Source organism: Schistocerca serialis, chromosome 1 (genome assembly GCF_023864345.2).
Source record: "Schistocerca serialis cubense isolate TAMUIC-IGC-003099 chromosome 1, iqSchSeri2.2, whole genome shotgun sequence".
Taxonomy (NCBI): domain Eukaryota; kingdom Metazoa; phylum Arthropoda; class Insecta; order Orthoptera; family Acrididae; genus Schistocerca; species Schistocerca serialis.
In genome coordinates this window covers 98,957,944-98,976,041 of record NC_064638.1, presented here as the reverse complement: position 1 = coordinate 98,976,041, position 18,098 = coordinate 98,957,944, and the positions used below count along the sequence as shown (strand labels likewise).

The 18,098-nt window shown below is 41.1% G+C and overlaps 1 protein-coding gene across 1 annotated transcript in view; it reads right to left on the bottom strand.

Moving 5' to 3' along the window:
• Positions 1-18,098, bottom strand: part of LOC126462740 (EGFR adapter protein-like) — a 92,877-nt gene that overhangs the window by 8,860 nt on the left and 65,919 nt on the right. Inside the window, exon 3 of the mRNA XM_050096096.1 lies at positions 3,986-4,157. Coding sequence (XP_049952053.1) covers positions 3,986-4,157 — 172 coding nt within the window. The remainder of the gene's footprint in view (positions 1-3,985; positions 4,158-18,098) is intronic.

Genomic DNA, 18,098 nt, shown 5'->3' with positions numbered 1-18,098 from the left:
TCAAAATGGTTGAAATGGCTCTGAGCACTATGGGACTTAACATCTGCGGTCATCAGTCCCCTAGAACTTAGAGCTACTTAAACCTAACTAACCTAAGGACATCACACACATCCATGCCCGAGGCAGGATTCGAACCTGCGACCGTAGGGGTCACGCGGTTCCACACTGAAGCGCCTAGAACCGCACGGCCACACCGGCCGGCTCTTTTTGATGTGTTTACCCTCTTTTCAATGAATATTTGCATATGTTTAACTTTTTATTTAGGTCTCATGAACTTAGGTTCTGACAAACTTAATTATGTATACAGGGTGAAGTAAAATTCGCACACTCGGGCTTCGCAGCGCGACCCCTCACACGCCAACGTTAAAAAAAGTGTCTCTCGCAAAATTACCTTTGTCAGCACATGTAAACTATGCTACACAGTTGGTGCAGAGGATAGAGTTTTGGGTTAGCATGCAGGAGGGCGTGGGTTCGATCCTGCATTGCGGCACTTTTTTTTTAATTTGCTAATTTCATTCTGACATTTCATACTGTAGTATACGCCATTTCTTACGTCACATGTATCCTAAATTTACAATATTTTGTAGCTCTGAACGTAACAAATACATGGTTAGACAAATAAGAAATAGACAGTTGAAGCAAATGACCTGTCATAGGACAGAATAGCTACAAAAACAATAACAATTTTGAGATGATAAAAATGCTCCTGTTCCATGTAATGCGCATTACCCCATTGACAGATTCATACCGACATCGCAAATTGTGAACTGTTCTGTTTTGAATTACACTGTGTCCCTAAAGGTAATAATAGACGTGATGTTTCCACAATTTCATAGATAGAATAATAATAATAATAACAATAATAATAATGCATTGAAATACGTGCTAAATAGCATGCGGCAACCAGACTTAGTCTTGAAAGGCATAACAAATAGAAATAGTAACCGAGTTTGGACATTATTCGCAAAGCACCTGGGTAGTCCTAATGGCAACGGAAGGGCCTAACGAAATGTATGGACCTGAACGAGGCAAGAATAATAGATTCTACTGGTCTCTGGGACCATTGGAGGAGGTTACAAAGAAAACAGATTTCACATCTAGTGTATGGGGCAATTGTGAAATTACATGACATGAAAAGGGCTTCTTTCAAAGCTGACCAATTTTCCATTTCTACGATTGTAGTATGTGGTGCAAGTGTTTTCTAGAGGACTCACTGCAATCTCTGTTGGCGATTAAGATGCCAGATACCGGGCCACCTGCACCACATTTAACAAAAAAACAGGCCTCTACCCAGGATCGAATCATCGACCCGATCGAATCATCGACCTGCTGCATGCTAACCCAAAACTCTATCAACTCCACCAACTCTACAGCACGAAGGTTGTGTGCTGACTCACGTAGTTACCATACATGTGGTTATTGCGTTGCCAGATTGCCAAGCTTTAACTTCATTTTTCGGCCCGATGTACTCGCCGGACGAAATTTTGTGAGAGATCTTTTATCGCTAGCATGTGAGGAGTTGCGCTGCGAAGCCCAGTGCGGAGTTTCGCTTCACCCTGTATAGTTCAAAAAGTGTTCAAATGTGTGTAAAATCTTATGGGACTTAACTGCTAAGTTCATCAGTCCCTAAGCTTACACACTACTTAACCTGAATTATCCTAAGGACAAACAAGCCCACCCATGTCCGAGGGAGGACTCTGACCTCCGCCGGGACCACGTGTAGTTCGTCTGTAGGTTTTGATGAGTGAGTTTGCGAGTGTGAAAATATGTGACATAAATGGTTGTACCTCGACTGTATTTGATATAAATTCAACTTTACACATCCTCCTCTCTCTGAGAAAGGGGGTAGACAGACGGAAAGACAGACGATCAACAAAGCAATACTATGGCAGTCCCGCTTTTACCGCCAGCGGTACGGAAACCTAAAAATTAGTATTCTTTGATACCAAATTTGGTTGAAATTCCTCCAGGCATCCCTGAGTTACACATAAATGCCACTCCTTCTCACCACCAAACACAGCTTTAAGTGTGCTTTGGGGTCTTATAGTAATTTTCTTCCAGGTTGGATGTTATCGTGTCACTTTCTATAACGTGAAAGCATGTTGCACGTGCAGGGGCTGTGATGACGTCTGCCGAGCACGACCGTCCAGCTGGAAATCCAGCAGGACAGGCGATGCCGCGGTGCTCTGCGTACATCACAGTAGGGGAAAACTACTTTATTCACTACCACCGTCACTCCTAATTGGGGGTGGGGGGGGTGGGGAGGGGGGGGGGGTTTTAACCCCACAGAGTCTCTCCAGACATTTAGTGATATGTGTACCAAGATTGGTTGAAATAGATTAAGTGGTTTAGGAGAGGATGTTGAATATACATAAATACACACACACATCCATTTTTATTACATATTAAGGTCAATGTGTTAAGATTAAGATGAGGTACTCACCCTCATTGATCAGCATAATGGTTCTTATTTGTTACAAAGTCCGTTTTACGACGTTTTGCCCTAAGTTTAGCATTTAAGACTGAGATTTCGACAAAATACTTGCAGTTTTAAACTATTTCACAATCTTTTCTGCACACGTCTTTGACGAATTGTATATCATATAGCATTTGACAACAGACATGCACTGTTTTATCGGATTTCCAATTTTTGTTTCATACAACTGGTCATAAACACATCTACTCCCGTTACTCAAACGTAATGACACAAAAAGTACATGGGACGGAGCATTTGGGAAATGCACCAGCTGCAGATATGGGACAGCAACGGATTTGTGCACTGCAATAACGATTTCGAGCATTTTCTTTCATCGACGGTTCTCCTATTCATTAACAAGGGTCAGTGCCATAGCATACATAATTTTCTGTGCCCCTTTTATTTTACACACCCTGTATATCCTCAGGAGTTGGAAATTTGAGAGTAAATGCCGATGTATATTCGATTATATGCCATACGTTAATGAATATGGTGCTGTTTTAGTCCGTCACACTCTTCGACAGGGCCAGTCTGTGACGACGACACCTACTGCGATCTACTCGTAGTTTCAACTGTTCCTAACCGTGGTCAAACACATTTGCCAGACACTCGCAGGCCATTCGTTCGTTCCTGACTCTTGCAAAAAGATGTTCACCAGGTGGGCGCGATGTAATCGTGCACTATCGTCTTGAAAACCCAAACGTCTGCCGAAATGTTGACTGGGGGGCTTCACAAAAGCTTGGACGACCCTTTCCGAATAGTATGCCACCTTCAAATTACCCCTGAAGGCGGAGAGGAGTTCGATATGCGAATATGAAATGGGCGCAAAATATGCTGACCTACTTCCCTGCTGAAGCTGTGAAACTGCATGCGTGACACATGCATCGGTACCTGGCCATCTGCAAACACTTGTATCACCATCACCAGGCATCATACGTCTACTGTACCTGTCGCTGGAAATAATGTGACGCAATTTATCCAGGTACCATCCCGAATGCCACCTTGCACCATTTTTTCTGGCCCTTCCCGTTCGCAATAGATGTCTCTTTTTGTATTTACATCATTAGTTTTCTGAGTCGTTCGATGAGGCCCGCCAGGATACCACTTCTACGTCAAGCTCTTTATCTCAGACTTTCACTTACGTCCAACTTCCTCAGTTATTTGTTGGATACAGTCCATTCTCTGTCCACCCCTATGTCTTTTTCCCCTCTACTACTAGCTCTAATACCGTGGGAGCTATTACCTGACTTTTTAAGACAGGTCCTACCATCCTGCCCCTCGCTCTACTCAGTGTTTTCCACACATACATTCCCTCACCGATTCTAAAAAGACCTTTTCGTTCTTTATCTTATCAGTCAACTTAGTTTTCAGCACTCTTCAGTACGACTTCTCAGTTACGACTAATTATTACACTCTCTCTGGGTATGGCAGCTTTCACAGACGCTAGTGTAATTCCCTCACAACACACGAGGATGAGAGTACGGTGTCAATGAGTGACTGTTGACCCACCTTGATCTTGTACCCCTTGGCGGTGCGCAGGATGAGGTAGTGCGCGATGCCGGACGGCTGGAAGTCCCTGGGGACGCGCAGCGACAGCGCGTAGCAGCCGGGCTTGCTGGTGCTCTCGCGCACCATGAACGCGCCCTCCGGTTCGTGGTCCAGCACCTCAAGAGCAGTCTCCCTGGAGAAACAAAAATTTCGTCACTAGTGGATAAATTCTTCACCGCAGTCCCTAAACCATATTAGAGAACGGGAAAGGAAGTAAATCTGTATCTACATGTACATAAATATTCCGGAAGCCATTGTGTGGTGAATGGTGCAGGGTATCACGTAGCACTGTTAGACATTTACTTCCGTGTTCTACTCGTAAACAGAGGTAAGGAGAAGCGACATTCTATAAGCCTCCTTTCGAGTTCTACGAGGGTTGGGACTTTAATAGTGGCAACTATTTATTTCCAGCTCGTACAAAATAGATACGTGTTTAAAAGTTTTACTGACCTTCAGAGTACTCACCCGCATTGTATATAGCCCGTTGCCAGCGATGTGGAACTCGTAGGATACCCTTAGCAGAGCCAGTTGTGTTGACAGTTCGAGCGGGACGTTCTATTGCCCGACGAATTTATAGCAGTTCTGAAGCGAATGCCGTCAAGTATTTCCTTCAGTTTATAAATGAAATTGAACTCACAAGTGCTTAAGTCAGGGGAGTGTAATAGGTGGTATAGCACTTAGCAACCCCATCAGTCAAACAAATCAGTAACAGCTTGCGCTGTACATACTTGAGCACTGTCCTGCAAAATGATGGTCAGGTCCAGCAGAAAGCATCATCACTTCTCTCTCTAAGCTGGTTGTAGGCTGTATTCCAAATATGAATAGCACAGAGCCAGAAGTGATGACACTTTCTGCTGGACCTGACCATCATTTTATAGGACAGTGCTCAAGCACGTACAGTGCAAGCTGTTACTGATTTGTTTGACTGATGGGGCTGCTAAGAACTGCACTCCTCTGACTTCAGCCCTTTTGAGTTCAACTCGATTTCTAAACTGAAGGAAACACTTCACGGCATACGCTTCAGAACTGCTACAAATTCGTCGGGCAATGGACCGCGCCGCTCGATATGTCAACACAACTGGCTCTGCTAAGGTAACCTACGACTTCCACATCACTGTCAACGGTTTATACACAATGCTGGTGACTACTTTGAAGGTCGGTAAACTTTTAAACATGTATATTTTGTACGAGCTGTAAATAAAAAGTTCTCACTATTAAAGTCCCAACACTCGTAGATCCACTTTTTTCTTGGTTTTTACTTTACGTGTACATTGATGGCAGTAGAATCGATTTGAAGTCGGTCTCAAATGTCGGTTTTCTAAATTTCCGAAATAGTGCCTCGCAATAAGAACGTTCTCCTTCCCCCAAGGATCCCCACTTAGAGTTCACGAAGCAGGTACATAATACTTGCGCGCTGATCGAACCAACTGGTAACAAATCTATCAGCACGCTTCGGAAGTTCTTGGATATCTTCCTTTAATCGGACATGGTGGGGATCCCAAACAGCGCGCAGCACTCACGAATGGGTCGCACTAGTGTTCTTTATGCCATCTCATTTACAGATGAGCTTTACTTCTCCAAATCTCTGCCAATAAAAAGAAGTTGGCTATTCGCCTTCCCTACTATAGGCCTGATGTGCTCCTTCCATTTCATATCGCTTTTCAGCGTTACGCCTAGGTATTTAAATGATGTGACTGTGTGAAGCACCACACCACTAAAACGATAGTCCAACGTTACAGGATCATTTTCATACCCATCCTCGCTAATTTTGTTCTATTTAGGGCAAGCTGTCATTCATTATACCCACTATAAATTCTTTATATGTCACACTGTATCCTCCTACAGTCACTCAATGACGGTTCTTTCCTGTACACCACGGCATCATCGGCAAACGGTCATAAATTGCTGCTTACCCCGTCTGTTAGATCATTTATGTGGACAGATAACAGGAGTGTCTTATCACACTTCCCTGGGGAACGCCTGACGACCCTTTTGTTTCTGATGAACACTCGCCGTGGATGACAACGTCTGGTCTGGGGTCTATTAAGAAGTATTCTACGCACTCATAGTATTCCAGTCACTCTTACATCTGCGAACCTAATCCATATCCTCGGACGTTCGTCAACAGTCGGCAGTGGGGCACTGTGTCAGACGCTTTCACGAAATCTCGGTATATGCATCTGCCTGTTGCCCTTCATGCATTAGGATATCAAGGGAGTTCCAAACGAGCGGTGCTTTCTAAATCCGTAATTGAAAAAGATAAGATTCTCCATACGGAATTTTACAGAACACTGTTAAACTTCCGTACAAACAGGACGCCTTTAGTAAACGAAATTCCCTCAGAATGACTGGGATCCTTCGGAAAGCCTACTGTAACAAGGTACCTCACGTGGTAGGGAAGATACATGAGACAGGCAAAATACCCTCAGGCTTCAAAAAGAATGTAGTAACTCGACTTCGGTAGCAGGTTCGAAGCCTTCCTCGGGCATGGATGTGTGTGGTGTCCTTAGGTTAGTTAGGTTTATGTATTTCTAAGTCTAGGGGACTGATGACCTCAAATGTTAATTTTCATAGTGCTTAGAGCCATTTGAACCATTTTTAATAATTCGAAGTCCACATAAGGCAGAAGCCCGCAGATGTGAATAACCATCAATTTAGTGATACGAATCAGTTTGGGTTTCTGGGATTTATAGGAACACCTGTGGCAATGCTAACCCTACATTTTCACATTATAATATGGACTAAACTATTTCAAATAATGAGGCAGAGAACGAATAAAGTGAGAGAGCAATAGGTCACCTACAACTTGTACAGAAATCAGACAGAGTTGTTAGAGTAGGAGGACATGCAGTGGAAGCAGTGTTTGAGAAATAGGTAAGGTGGGATTATAGCCTGTTCGCCTTGTTATTCCATTTGTAGATTGAGTGAGGAAACGGAGGAGAAATTTGAAAAGGGAATTAGTTCGGGATGAATAAATTAATACTTTCCGGTATGTAGGCGACATTTCAGTTCTATCAGAGATGGCAAAGGGCTCTGAGTATCAGTTGAATGGAATGGAAAAGTGTCTTGTGAAAATCAACAAATCCAATGCAAGGATACTGGAAAGCTGTCGAATTAAATCAGGTGATTCTGAGAGAACTAGACTGGGATATATCACAAACAGCAGGGGAGTTTTGCTATTGCAGCCAAAAATATCTAACGATCTAACGGTGGCCTATGTAGAGAGTGCAGATTAGGAAAAGAACGTAAAGCATTTCTGAGGGAGAAAATGTGTAACGGTGAATATAAATTTAAGAGTTAGGAAGTAATTTTGAAGATATCTGTCCGCCCGGACACTTCGGCCGGCGAAATGCGGTTGATGAATAGTACAGACGACAAGAACACAGAAGACTTTGAAATGTGCTGTCACAAAAAATTACTAGAGTTTATGGCAAGAATGGATACCTAATTGTTGTGTGACTGTAGTGTAGTCTTGCACAGAAATGAAATGCGGTTGGCTCTGAGCACTATGGGACTTAACTTCAGAGGTCATCAGTCCCCTAGAACTTAGAACTACTTAAACCTAACTAACCTAAGGACATCACACATCCATGTCCGAGGCAGGATTAGAACCTGCGACCGTAGCGGTCGCTTGGTTCCAGACTGTAGCGCCTAGAACCGCCCGGACACTTCGGCCGGCGAAATGCGGTTGATGAATAGTACAGACGACAAGAACACAGAAGACTTTGAAATGTGCTGTCACAAAAAATTACTAGAGTTTATGGCAAGAATGGATACCTAATTGTTGTGTGACTACATCATTTTAAGTAAAACTAGTAGGAATTTCTAAGAAAGCCGCTGTGTAGCGCTGAAGCAGCTACCGCTGATCGGTAGGCCCAGTGTGGTAACATACAGGTCATGTGAACAGTTCAACATGTACACAAAAGTATTGTGAGACGGCCTGGCCTTGCTCACCGGAAGGTGCACTGTGCAGCGGCGACAGTCCAAATGGACAGGACGGTGTCATCACGCCAGTGCAAAAATCATATTATGAACTACGGGACCGGGGGGGCTGGATAATAGTAAAACATACGTCCGGGAGCGTTTTTTATATACACTACTGGGCATTAAAATTGCTACACCACGAAGATGACGTGCTACAGACGGTAAATTCAGCCGACAGGGAGAAGATGCTGTGATATGCAAATGATTAGCTTTTCAGAGCATTCACACAAGGCTGGCGCCGGTGGCGACACCTACAACGTGCTGACATGAGGAAAGTTTCCAACCGATTTGTCATACAAACAGCAGTTGACCGGCGTTGCCTGGTGAAACTTTGTTGTGATTCCTTGTGTAAGGAGGAGAAATGCGTACCATCACGTTTCCGTCTTTGGTAAAGGTCGGATTAGCCTATCGCGATTGCGGTTTACCGTATCGCGACATTGCTGCTCGCGTTGGTCGCATTCCAATGACTGTTACCAGAATATGGAATCGGTTGGTTCAGGAGGGTGATACGGAACGCCGTGCTGGACGCCAACGGCCTCGTATCACTAGCAGTCGAGATGACAGGCATCTTATCCGCATGGCTGTAAAGGATCGTGCAGCCACGCCTCGATCCATGAGTCAACAGATGGGGACGTTTGCAAGACAACAGTCATCTGCACGAACAGCTCGACGACGTTTGCAGCAGCATGGACTATCAGCTCGGAAAGCGTGGCTGCGGTTACCCTTGACGCTGCATCACAGACAGGAGCGCCTGCGATGGTGTACTCAACGATGAACCTGGGTGCATAAATGGCAAAACGTCATATTTTCGGATGAATCCAGGTTCTTTTTACAGCATCATGATGGTCGCATCCGTGTTTGGCGACATCGCGGTGAACACACATTAGAAGCGTTTATTCGTCATCGCCATACTGGCGTATTACCCGGTGTCATGGTATGGGGTGCCTTTGGTTACACGCCTAAGTCACCTCTTGTTCGCATTGACGGCACTTTGAACAGTGGAGCCGCGTGGGATTAGCCGAGCGGTCTAAGGCGCTGCATTCATGGACTGTGTGGCTGGTTCCGGCGGAGGTTCGAGTCCTCCCTCGGGCATGGGTGTGTGAGTGTTTGTCCTTAGGATAATTTAGGTTAACTGATGATCTTAGCGGTTAAGTCCCATAAGTTTTCACAAACATTTGAACATTTTTTTTTTTTAACAGTGGACGTTACATTTCAGATGTGTTACGACCCGTGGCTCTACCCTTCGTTCGATCCCTGCGAAACCCTACATTTCAGCAGGATAATGCACGACGGAATGTTGCACGTCTGGCCAATGGTGGTCGAGCAACTGGCTCGTTACAATATGTCAGTCGCTACTCTTGATGAACTGTAGTATCGTGTTGAAGCTGCATGGGCAGCTGCACCTGTACACGCCATCCAAGCTCTGACTCAATGCCCAGGCGTATCAAATCCATTATAGCGGCCAGAGGTGGTTGTTCTGGATATTGATTTCTCAGGATCTATGCACCCAAACTGCGTGAAAATGTAATTACATGTCAGTTCTAGTATAATATATTTCTCCAATGAATACCTATTTATCATCTGCATTTCTAATTGGTGTAGCAATTTTAATGGCCAGTAGTGTAACTGTGAATTTTGCGGGGGATTGCTATGCTAGATGATGTTTCGACTGGGCACCGCCAGTTGCAATCATGGGTTCAAGACTGGGGCAAGGCATCTGCCTCACCCACTAAGTCGATGCTGTGGGACTTGGTGCCACAGCGCCTCCGACCTGTCATCTGCACCTGATGCCGCCAGATGCTGCTAGGTAGCACCGTTTCGTGTTCAATACTCTCAGTCTTCCTTCACCATTGCAATGGAAATCAGCCGGGCCTCAGTCGTCTGGACGCAGGCATTCGACAGCGGAACTCCGTCGCATCACGAGAAGACGAGCGTCGCTTATCTCTGGGCCTTGACTGACTGACGAGCCACTATGCTGCTTGTGGCCTGACATCAGTATCGCTGGGTGCTGGTGTGTGAACCTCTACACGACGGTAGAATCCAGCCATCCATTAGCCATCGCCGACCTGCCATGCTATTATAAAGCGTGTCCCCCTGACATTATCAATGACAGGATTTGTAATTGAAGCCTAATAATCTAGTTCGCTCGACCACCAAACTGTCACTGGGCACCATAGACCCACCACCTCACCGCTCACTCTACGGAGTGATGCCAACAGCTGGAACCCACTACATAATGACCATAAAATCAAATTTGACTAGAAAAGCAACCAGTTGATAGAACATATCTTGATGTGTCAAGGAGTAATATTAAGTTGGTTGTTAAGCACGAGGGGTAATAATAGTAGAGAGAGACAAAGGACCTGATTACTGTAGTAATCAGGTTCAAACGGTTGTAAGTTGCAGTAGTTGCACAGAGATAAAGAGACTTGCACTGGGTAGATTAGAGTGGAGAGCTACAGCAAACACAACACAACAAGCAGCCGAAGGGAGGAGCGATGTTTCCTACAATTCTTGATGAGTGCACCAGTAACCTGGGTGAAATAAACGCTACATTATACTAATAAAGTTGACAGACGTGGCAGTGTTGTTGGTGATTCGTATGTCAGGTAGGACTTTAGTTTCCGATATCCCATGAACAAGCAAACACCGTACTACGCTGTTGAAGCTAAAAATCAGGCATCAATGACAAGCAATTACACACACACACACACACACACACACACACAGCACTCTAACGCTTACTAACGAAACTAGGCTCATGGTTTTTTTTCTTCTGTTTAGTCACAATTCTCCTGCACCAAACTCTTTGTCTCAGAGTAGCACTTTCACCTTACGTCGTTAATTGTGTGCTGCATTACAACGTCTCTCTCTCTCTCTCTCTTTCTCCTTTTACATTTGACAATTTTCTCTTGTACCATGGAGGTTATTCCCCGATATCTTAACAAATCTCCTATCATGCTCTTCGTCTTGTCTGTGTTTTCGATATATTCCTTTCTTCGACGATTCTACTACGAATCTACTCATTACTCATCCGTCTAACTAATTTTCAAAATTCTTGCATTGCAGCGCATCTCAGATGCTTCGATTCTCTTCTGTTCCGGTTGTCTCAATGACCACGATTCGTTACCCTGCAATCCAGTGCTCCTGACGTCTATCCTCAGAAATTTTTTTCTCATATATTGTACCAATAGTTATTTCTGATTGGATTCAGAATTTAGTGGTACGAAGAACTTAGTATCTTTTCTTCGATGGAATGGCACTGACAGATACAAAAATATGTTTAAGTGTGTCTCAACGAAGCATGTTGGGGCGCTTGTTGTTTAAGTTGTATTTTTATCACGAGGCATACGGTATTAATAGTAACCTCACACCTACTGTAGATACTACTCTAGTACTACTGTCGCTAAGAGATCTGCGCCATTATTTAGTCAGATCTTGATAGAAATTTTATGCAGAGATTTACAACTCGTTTAACGTTCATAATTAACAAATTTTATACTCCACCAAAGATAAAACCTTACTATGACATGACTGTAATACAAGTGAATCACGAATGGATTCAGTTAACTCATACGTAAAACAGAGTAAGAATAACTGCGGTCATGAAATAGAGTGATCACGTAGCTATTGTTGTAGATGAAGCAAGTGATAGACGAAAGTAAATTATTAGCTACTTATGCCTAGGTGTTAATTCAAATCCGATTTTCTACGATTTCTGTCAAATGTATTGAAATACTCAGGTATGATACTCTCTCAATAATGGTGTATTATTTCTATCTACATATGTAAGTTACAAACCACGGCGAAGTATATGACCAATTGTATCAGATGTTGAGGTTTCTTCTCGTACTATCTGCGTATGTAGCATGGAAAGGATTGTAACTGAAGTGTCTCTGTGCATGCTGTAATTAATCTTACCCTGTATCTGCCACCTCTATGTGAGGGATATGTACGGGTTTGTGTTAAATTGCTCGATCCTTAAAGCACTAGCACTTGAAACTTTACATGTAAGCTTTTATGTGATACTCTGTGCCTAACCACAGGCACCCTCTAGTTCAGGGTTTCGTCATTTCCGTAATTCCCTGCTGTGAGTCCAACAAAACTAGGCTATTTTTGCTGCCCTCGTTCGTTTACATTTAATATCCCCCGTTATTTCTATTTGGTACAGATCCCACACATTTGAACAACAGTCCAATATGTGTTTAACATTGTTCTGTAAGCAACCGGATTTGTAGGGTGACTGCATTTTGTTAGTATTCTACCATGAAATCAAAGCCTACCCGTCTGTTTACCTACAATTGAGACTGTGATCATCAATTTTATATGCGAACAAAACGTTAAATCTAGATATTTCTGTAAGCTCCCTGACTGAACTTTGACCCATTGTTGTTACTATAATAGGATATTAATTTAAAGCGCTTTGTAAAGTTCAAAAATTTACAGTTATAAGTGAAGTGAACAAAATTGCGGATGTTCTGCAGTATTAATTTATTTCGTCAACTGCCATTCAGTTTAAAACGTTAACTAATTACTTAGTGAGTGAGATGCACAGCTATCAGCCATGGACCATGTCCTTCGCTTAATAAACAACGAACTGAACTTAGTCTTTCTGGTTGGTACGAAAAATAATAAACATCTAGTTCACAGTCCTGATTTAATATTAAACTATGGCGCACCCTAGCTTCGCAGCCGTATATATGGCTAAACATCTGTGGAATAGTAGTGATGTTTTACACAGGCAAACCTTTCTAATGAATCACACTGTTAGTTAAAAACTTATGAAAATCCCTACAGTAGTTCCTGAAAAAGTCAGCACATATTACCAGAAAAAAGTGGCAGGCCTTTTCTCGTCATAGGTCATGCAATATGCACGAAATATTTACAGATTATATTCACAAACATTCCATGTGAATCAGAGCATGTATCAGCGAAAACAGTATCGATATCCCATTTGTAGTTCCTTATATTAGGCTACAGCTATAGAGAGAAAAACGCGACAGTGGACTTTAAATTAGTCGTATATATAAAAACAGATGAGCAAACACAGCTCCCTTCTCCTAAACTGCACTTGGCCTCACATTGCTTCAGTTACTCCAAGACTGTCGATTCCATTATATCGGTTCTTTTTTCCTGTATTAATGTTATTTTGACTGTCTATGTTCTCCATAAATTATTTTATTTATGTGTATCTTCCCTACAGTGGAACAGTTGTTCATACCACTAATACTTTTTTGTACGTATTTTCTTTTACAGTAGCCAATTCATTCTTTTACTGTAATATTGCGTCATCTTCCATATGTGGTACCTCTCTCTTTAATACTATTATCCTGCAATTTTTCCATTTATTGTTTGTTAATTTAAATTGATATACAACCAATTTATTTGTTTTGTCATATGTACACCTATCTTTCGCTGAGTAGAAACACGCATGTGCGCTTTTTGCCCTGTTTAGTGTTGACGTTTTTTCTGGTTCGCTCCCTTTCTGTTTATTTACTCAATAACTATAACATTGCCAGAGTTGATATTTTGTAAGAGTCTGTATAGGTTTTTTTATTGGTAACGCCACCCCCACGTAGCGCTCTGTACGAAAATCACTGGCTGTGCTGCGTGCAGTCTGTGGCTGGTTTCCATTGTTGATGGCTTCTGTAGTGTTGGGCAGTTGGCTGTTAACAGTGCGTAGCGCTGCGCAGTTGGAGGTGAGCCGCCAGCAGTGGTGGATGTGGGGAGAAGATGGCGGAATTTTGAGAGCGGATGATCTGGACGTGTGTCCATCAGAGACAGTACATTTGTACGACTGGATGTCATGAACTGCTATATATTATGACTTTTGAACACTAATAAGGTAAATACATTGTTTGTTCTCTATCAAAATCTTTCATTTGCTAACTATGCCTATCAGTAGTTAGTGCCTTCAGTAGTTTGAATCTTTTATTTAGCTGGCAGTAGTGGCGCTCGCTGTATTGCAGTAGTTCGAGTAACGAAGATTTTTGTGAGGTAACTGACTGATGAGAGGTATAGATTATTGTTAGTCAGGGCCATTCTTTTGTAGGGATTATTGAAAGTCAGATTGCGCTGCGCTAAAAATATTGTGTGTCAGTTTAGTGTTGATCAGAATAAGTAAAGAGAGTAATGTCTGAGAACGTTCAGTTTTGCTCAGCTGTTTGAAAAGCAAATAACGTAAGAGGTTTATCAGCACAGTAATTCATTAATTTTTCTAAGGGGACGTTTAAATTTACTCTATGTTTGCACCTATCTATTTACAGTATCTTTTTAAATGCTGCTCATCAGTATTGTAACTTCTTTGACGAAGAGAGGGTATGTCTTACAATAGTCTTGCAAACCTGGAACAGGTCAACGAAATAAATTAATACTGTGGAACATACACAGTTTTATGCTTTTCATTCATTCACATTCAACTTCACCTACCACTAGCCGCTACCTGCAGCGCCTACAAATATCATGCACGAAATTTTCATATTTTCTCGCTTACTACACGCAAAGTATTAGTCCCACAGAAAAAATGAACACGACCTTTCTGTAGGAAATTTAGTGTAGTTAAATTTTGTGCTGGGTTACGTTTTGCTGGAGGCCACGGTTTTCGTGTCATTCAAGAAAAACATACATGCTTGTCACTTCTGTACATTTCTCTTGAATTATGCGAAAACTACACCTTCTACCGAAAACATATCCCAGTAAAAACATTAATTACATTACATTTTCTTCAAGAAAACCTGATTACTTTTTCTGTAGGACGAACAGTTTGCACATAATAAGTAACAGAACGTGAAAATCTGGCATGTGGCCTATGATAGTAGTGAAGGTTGCATGAAACATAGCAGTAGCGACAGGTCAATCACTCTGAATATGAGGTTGTGCTACCAAGAAATGACAAAGGTCCGTTAACATGTAAAAATTTTGTAACACGTTTCTTGTAGTGGCCATTTTCGCAGCATCTGTATATAAATTGCAATTGTTTCAAAGAAAATGCCTTTTTTGCATGCTGCACATAGAAATTTTAATTTTTATTTTTGCACCCAGACGCGTTTCGCCTTTTTACAAGCCATCTTCAGTGGGTGTCCTGAAATGTTACATTATTTGTCCTTTTATAGGTTATGGTTTCACATCTAGGTTATAGATTTAAAAACAGTTCCCTAACGTTTTTTTATGAAATGGAAAGATACTTACAGGCAACTTGTAATTCACTGCATCTAAGTAAACTGCTTTTTCTCATCTGGCAACCAGGTGGACACCTTACAGTTCACATTCAATGTTTACGTTACACATCACTGTAACTGCCATCTTTTTAATACAGAGATTCATTTGTTTTTCTAAGTGTTACCAACTCCTGTAGTTGATAGTATAACTGGTATAATGTCAACTTTATCCTGATGCCACATGTCCTTGACTTCCTCAGCCAGTTGGATGTATTTTTCAATGTTTTCTCCTGTTTTCTTCTCTATATTTGTTGTATTGGGTATGTATATTTCGATTAGATGTGTTAATTTCTTCTCTTTATTGGTGAGTATGATGTCAGGTTTGTTGTGTACTGTTTTTTATCTGTTATAATGGTTCTGTTCCAGTATAATTTGTATTAATCACTCTCCAGTACATTTTGTGGGGCATACTTATATGTGAGAACGTGTTGTTTTATTAGTTTATGTTGTATTGCAAGTTGTTGATGTATTATTTTCGCTACATTGTCATGTCTTCTGGGGTATTCTCTATTTGCTAGTATTGTACATCCGCTTGTGATGTGATCTACTGTTTCTATTTGTTGTTTGCAAAGTCTGCATTTATCTGTTGTGGTATTGGGATCTTTAATAATAAGCTTGCTGTGATATCTGGTGTTTATTGTTTGATCCTGCATTGCAATCATGAATCCTTCTGTCTCAATGTATATATTGCCTTTTCTTAGCCATGTATTGGATGCGTCTTGGTCGATGTGTGGCTGTGTTAGATGATATGGGTGCTTGCCATGTAGTGTTTTCTTTTTCCAATTTACTTTCTGTGTATCTGTTGATGTTATGTGATCTAAAGGGTTGTAGAAGTGGTTATTAAATTGCATTGCTGTAGCTGATGTATTTATATGAGTGATTGCTTTGTGTATTTTGCTAGTTTCTGCTCGTTCTATAAAGAATTTTCTTAAATTGTCTACCTGTCCATAATGTAGGTTTTTTATGTCGATAAATCCCCTTCCTCCTTCCTTTCAGCTTAATGTGAATCTTTCTGTTGCTGAATGTATGTGATGTATTCTATATTTGTGGCATTGTGATCGTGTAAGTGTATTGAGTGCTTCTAGGTCTGTGTTACTCCATTTCACTACTCCAAATGAGTGGGTCAACATTGGTATAGCATAAGTATTTATAGCTTTTGTCTTGTTTCTTGCTGTCAATTCTGTTTTCAGCATTTTTGTTAGTCTTTGTCTATATTTTTCTTTTAGTTCTTCTTTAATATTTGTATTATCTATTCCTATTTTTTCTGAATCCTAGATATTTATAGGCATCTGATTTTTCCATCGCTTCTATGCAGTCGCTGTGGTTATCCAATATGTAATCTTCTTGTTTAGTGTGTTTTCCCTTAACTATATTATTTTTCTTACATTTGTCTGTTCCAAAGGCCATATTCATATCATTGCTGAATACTTCTGTTATCTTTAGTAACTGGTTGAGTTGTTGATTTGTTGCTGCCAGTAGTTTTAGATCATCCATGTATAGCAAATGTGTGATTTTGTGTTGGTATGTTCCAGTAATATTGTATCCATAATTTGTATTATTTAGCATGTTGGATAAAGGGTTCAGAGGAAGGCAGAACCAGAAAGGACTTAATGAGTCTCCTTGGTATATTCCACACTTAATCTGTATTGAATGTGATGTGATGTGATATTATTTGAATTTGTTTGGATATTAAGTGTGGTTTTCCAATTCTTCATTACTATGTTTAGGAACTGTATCAGTTTAGGATCTACTTTGTATATTTCCAATATTTGTAGTAACCCTGAGTGGGGTACACTATCAAAAGGTTTTTGGTAATCAATGAATGTGTAGTGTAGCGACCTTTGTTTAGTTCTAGCTTTATATGTCACCTCTGCATCTATTATCAGTTGCTCTTTACATCCTCGTGCTCCTTTGCAACAGCCTTTTTGTTCCTCATTTATAATTTTGTTCTGTGTTGTATGTGTCATTAGTTTCTGTGTAATGACTGAAGTTAATATTTTGTATATTGTTGGTAGGCATGTTATGGGGCGATATTTAGCTGGGTTTGCTGTGTCTGCTTGATCTTTAGGTTTCAGATAAGTTATTCCATGTGTAAGTGTATCAGGGAACGTGTATGGGTCTGCAATGTAACTGTTAAATAATTTAGTTAGATGTGAATGTATTCAGGTGAACTTCTTTAGCCAGAAATTTGCTATTTTATCTTTTCCAGCGGCATTCCAATTGTGAGTAGAATTAATTGCTTGAGTGACTTCATGTTACAAAATTATCACTTCAGGGATTTGTGGTATCATCTTGTATGTGTCTGTTTCTGCTTGTATCCATCGTGCATGCCTGTTGTGTTGTACCGGGTTTGACCATAAGTTGCTCCAGAAGTGTTCCATGTCTGTTATGTTAGGTGGATTGTCTATTTTAATGTGTGTGTTATCTATTGTCTGGTAAAATTTCTTTTGGTTTATGTTGAATGTTTGGTTTTGTTTCCTTCTATTTTCACTTTTTCTTGTATCTTCTAAGTCGTTTGGCGAAGGCTTGTAATTTCTGCTTCTTTTCATCTAATTGCTCAATCGCTTCTTGTTGTGAGATTTTACCCAAACTTTTTCGTTTTTTGTCCGATATTTAATTTCTTATAAATTGTGTTAGCTATCTGATGTCTTTTCTCAGTTTTTCTATTCTGATCTGTAGCCTGTGTTGCCATGCTGGTTTTGTGGGTTTCTTCTGTGTGTTGCTTGGTTCTGATCTCTGCCTAGTGCGTATATTTAGTGCAGTTAGTGCTCCTATATAAACCAGTAATTCTAACTCTTCCATAGTTATATGTTTATTTATTTTGTTGTGTATGATTGTGCTGATAGTTGTTATTGTTGTTTCGACTTGTGGGT